The sequence below is a fragment of the Mesitornis unicolor genome, unplaced genomic scaffold (assembly GCF_000695765.1).
Source record: "Mesitornis unicolor isolate BGI_N332 unplaced genomic scaffold, ASM69576v1 scaffold24333, whole genome shotgun sequence".
Taxonomy (NCBI): domain Eukaryota; kingdom Metazoa; phylum Chordata; class Aves; order Mesitornithiformes; family Mesitornithidae; genus Mesitornis; species Mesitornis unicolor.
In genome coordinates this window covers 4,947-8,281 of record NW_010174313.1, presented here as the reverse complement: position 1 = coordinate 8,281, position 3,335 = coordinate 4,947, and the positions used below count along the sequence as shown (strand labels likewise).

Here is a 3,335-nt window from a genome sequence, read left to right as displayed (position 1 = left end):
TGCAGTCCTGGAAGAAGCGGCTGAAGAGCCGGGGAGGCAAGGGGGGCTGCCCCAGCGTCTCGCCCAAGGAGGTCGGCATCATCTCTCCCTACAGGAAGCAGGTGAGGGGCATAGCTCCACAGGCAGGGGATGGCCAAGATATCCCCAGGGACTGGGGGCACTGGGACACGTGGGCAGCCCCTGGGCGGCACACAAGGACACCCCCGCAGTGGCTGGACCCCCTGCGTGGTCCCCCCAGGTGGAGAAGATCCGGAAAGCCATCACCTCGCTGGACCCCGTCCTGCGGGCGCTGCCGGACATTGGGCTGCTGAAGGTAGGGACCTGGGTGCAAGGGCGGGGAGCAGAGTGGACCCCACCAGCCCCAGTCTTGGGGTGCTCCCCAGCCCCTCACCTGCTGCCCCTGCTTCAGGTGGGCTCTGTGGAGGAGTTCCAGGGCCAGGAGCGCCGCGTTATCCTCATCTCCACGGTGCGCAGCTGCAGCGACTACCTCCAGCTCGACCAGACCTTCAACCTGGGCTTCCTCAAGAACCCCAAGGTCCCCAGCAGCCACCCTGTCGCTTTGCACCCCCCACTCCCCTCTGATGCCCTGTGGTGCCCAGTGGGTGCTTGGCTCCATGTGGGAGCTGCCTGCACCAAGGTGGGGCTGGGGAAGCAGCCCGGGGGCTGTGGGGTAAAGCCCCTTGTTCTCTCCTCAGAGGTTCAACGTGGCTATCACCAGGGCCAAGGCTCTGCTGATCGTGGTGGGCAACCCGGCCGTGCTCAGCATGGACCACCACTGGCAGAGGTGAGCCCAGCCCCACCACAGCTGGTGCTGGCAGTGCCCGTCTGCCCATTCCCAGCACAGGTAGCAAGGCCGGGGTCACCTCCTGCTCACGTCCCCTTCCTTGTGCCCGCAGGTTCCTCAGGTACTGCCAGGAACAGGGCGGATACATGGGGTACCCCTATGAGGAGGAGAGCCCGGCAGAGGACGGCCTGGCCAACGACCTCCAGGCGCTGCGCCTGGGCAATTAGGGGCCAGGTGAGCGGGGCAGGGAGCCCCAGTGGGCATGGGGCGAGCAGCAGCACAGCCACCCATGCCATACCAGGTCGTGGGTGCAAGGGACACCAGGAGGTCCCTCCTGGGGGTCGTGGGTGCAAGGGACACCAGGAGGTCCCTCATGGGAGCCCAGTGGCCATTTCCCCACGCATCGAGTGCGGCAGGGCTCAGCACACCTCACCTCGGGGCTGCCTGTCCCCTCCTGAATCAGGGCTGACTCTGCCGTGGGTTTCTCTGCAGGAAACGCGCCTGGGAAAGGAGAAGCCCCACAGAGCTCCTGCACCCCCAGCCCGCCCCAGCCCGCGGCAGCTGCCTGTGCTCCCCTGCCTACGCCCCAGGGTGCTCAGACCGTTCTGTGGAGCCGGGGCTGAGCCCACAGTGTACGGGGGTCCCGACAACCGAGAGCCCCAGTACAGACTGCGGGGCAGCCCCCTTCCCTCACAGAGTGAGACCACACCAGTGCTGGACTGGGACCACTCCATTTTGAGCAGTTTTTGAAAGCCAATTCCCTGTGACTGGTCTCACCATTCAGTGGCTTAAACAAGAGTCCGGACTCCAAAGAGCATATCACTGGGTGTGCAGGGGGCTCAGTGCTGCCGTGACGGGTGATGGGTGCAGGTGGGGACCTCACCAGGTGCAGGGGGTCTGGTGTCCCCTGCCTGGCCTCAGAGCTGGCATGGCTGTGCAGGCAAACCTCACTTTGTTTCCCTGGAATAAATGTTTAGAGAAAAACGTATCGCTGTTCAGTCCCGGGGCTGCTGGAGCAGGGATGGGTGTGCTGCAGCCCTGCCCCGATGTAGAACAGTGACAGAGCAAGGATGGCTCCAGTGGTGACCACAGCACCCATCGCATCAGGGATGGAGCACAGCTGGGGAGCTCCTGCCCAGCCCCTCCACGTATGATGTCCTGGGGTTTTGCGCACGCATGCGGTGACGAGCCCCAATCCCGCACCACTGGGAGCTGAGCAAGACCCCCACCCCACAGCACATGGATCAGCCCCAGCCAGTGCAGGAGCATGAGGGACAGCCCAAAGGATGCCACACAAGCAGAGGCACAGTTACTGAAATACCAGTTTGCATTTATTCTCCCAGTTCAGGTTACTGGTGCTAAGTCCATGACCAGTGCAGACTGGAAGGCGGCGTTACTGGCAGAGCTGGGCAGAGGTGCTGGGAGCAGAGCACCCCTGCCTGCAGCTGAGCCCCGCTCCCCACGCAGACGGGGCCAGAAGCTGCCCTGGGCAAGTCTGTGTAAAACCCTGGTGCTGCCCGCACGGCTGAGGGGAGCAGCAGAGCCCCCATGGCCCAACAGACCCCACACAAGGGCAGCAGCACCTCCCGCTCCTGTGGCAGCAAATCCAGGGAGATCAGTACAAAACGGGACAATGTGGGGAGCTGTGCAATGCCCGGCCATGGAGAGCAGCAAGGACTGAAGGCACTGGCCCCTCACGGCCCTGGGGACACGCAGGGACACCCCATGGGCGTGGGTGGCAGCTCTGGCGCAGAGGGTTTGGGGCAGGTCCTGGCACCGTGAGGTCCCGCTCCGGGCGCCTGCCAGCGTTCCCTCCCTGCATGGTGCGGGCAGGCGGTGCCGGTGCGGGGAGCTTTCTCCCGCTCACAGCAGCGGGCAGCCCCGGCGCCTCTTGTTCTTCCGGACCTGCAGGCCAGCGCGCGTGGCCATCTCAAAGACCTCCCGCACGCCCTCCTTCGTCTTGGCCGAGCACTCGAGGTAGCCGAAGGCGTTGATCCTGTTGGCCATGTCCCTCCCCTCCTCTGGCTTTGCCGGCTCCTAGAAAGCACAAAAAAAAGAGTTTGGAAATATCACCAAAAAACAGCAGCAAAAGCTTCTGGGGAGCCCCTGCGAGGTGGCACAGGGAGAGGGGGGTCAGGGGAGACAGCGGGACCCATCCCCACCTGCTTCATCTTGGCCAGCTCCCGCCGCGTGTGCTCGTCATTGCGCAGGTCCTTCTTGTTCCCCACCAGGATGATGGGCACGTTGGGGCAGAAATGCTTCACCTCTGGCGTCCACTTCTCGGGGATGTTCTCTGCAAGGGGCACACAAGGACTCCACTGAGCCAGGGGCTGCTCCCCCTCGGCCTCCTCACTCACAGGAAAAGGTGCTGAACTTTTCCCAGAGGAAGGGGGGTGCAATTAGTTGCTTATCTGCAACCGCGTAGATAAGTTTTTCTCATCCTGATTGCGACCCCCGTCAACATTCCCAGCACATTTCAAAGCCAGGAGATGAGGGGAGGGACCAGCATCCACCAGAAGGGAGCACAGAGGCTTCCCAAACCCTGGGGGTT

At 63.6% G+C, this 3,335-nt stretch overlaps 2 protein-coding genes across 2 annotated transcripts in view; one reads left to right on the top strand and one right to left on the bottom strand.

The window, feature by feature from the left end:
- Nucleotides 1-1,011, top strand: part of MOV10 (Mov10 RISC complex RNA helicase) — a gene marked incomplete at its 5' end in the record, with an annotated part of 4,880 nt that extends 3,869 nt beyond the window's left edge. Inside the window, 5 exon segments of the mRNA XM_010181005.1 lie at nucleotides 11-101; nucleotides 239-313; nucleotides 410-535; nucleotides 696-784; nucleotides 897-1,011. Coding sequence (XP_010179307.1) covers nucleotides 11-101; nucleotides 239-313; nucleotides 410-535; nucleotides 696-784; nucleotides 897-1,011 — 496 coding nt within the window.
- Nucleotides 1,012-2,647: 1,636 nt separating this feature from the next.
- LOC104537971 (rho-related GTP-binding protein RhoC-like) overlaps nucleotides 2,648-3,335 on the bottom strand; it is a 5,013-nt gene continuing 4,325 nt past the window's right edge. The window contains exons 4-5 of the mRNA XM_010181004.1: nucleotides 2,947-3,157; nucleotides 2,648-2,821 (exon numbers count right to left, since the gene is read on the bottom strand). Of these exons, the coding sequence (XP_010179306.1) occupies nucleotides 2,648-2,821; nucleotides 2,947-3,157 (385 nt within the window). The remainder of the gene's footprint in view (nucleotides 2,822-2,946; nucleotides 3,158-3,335) is intronic.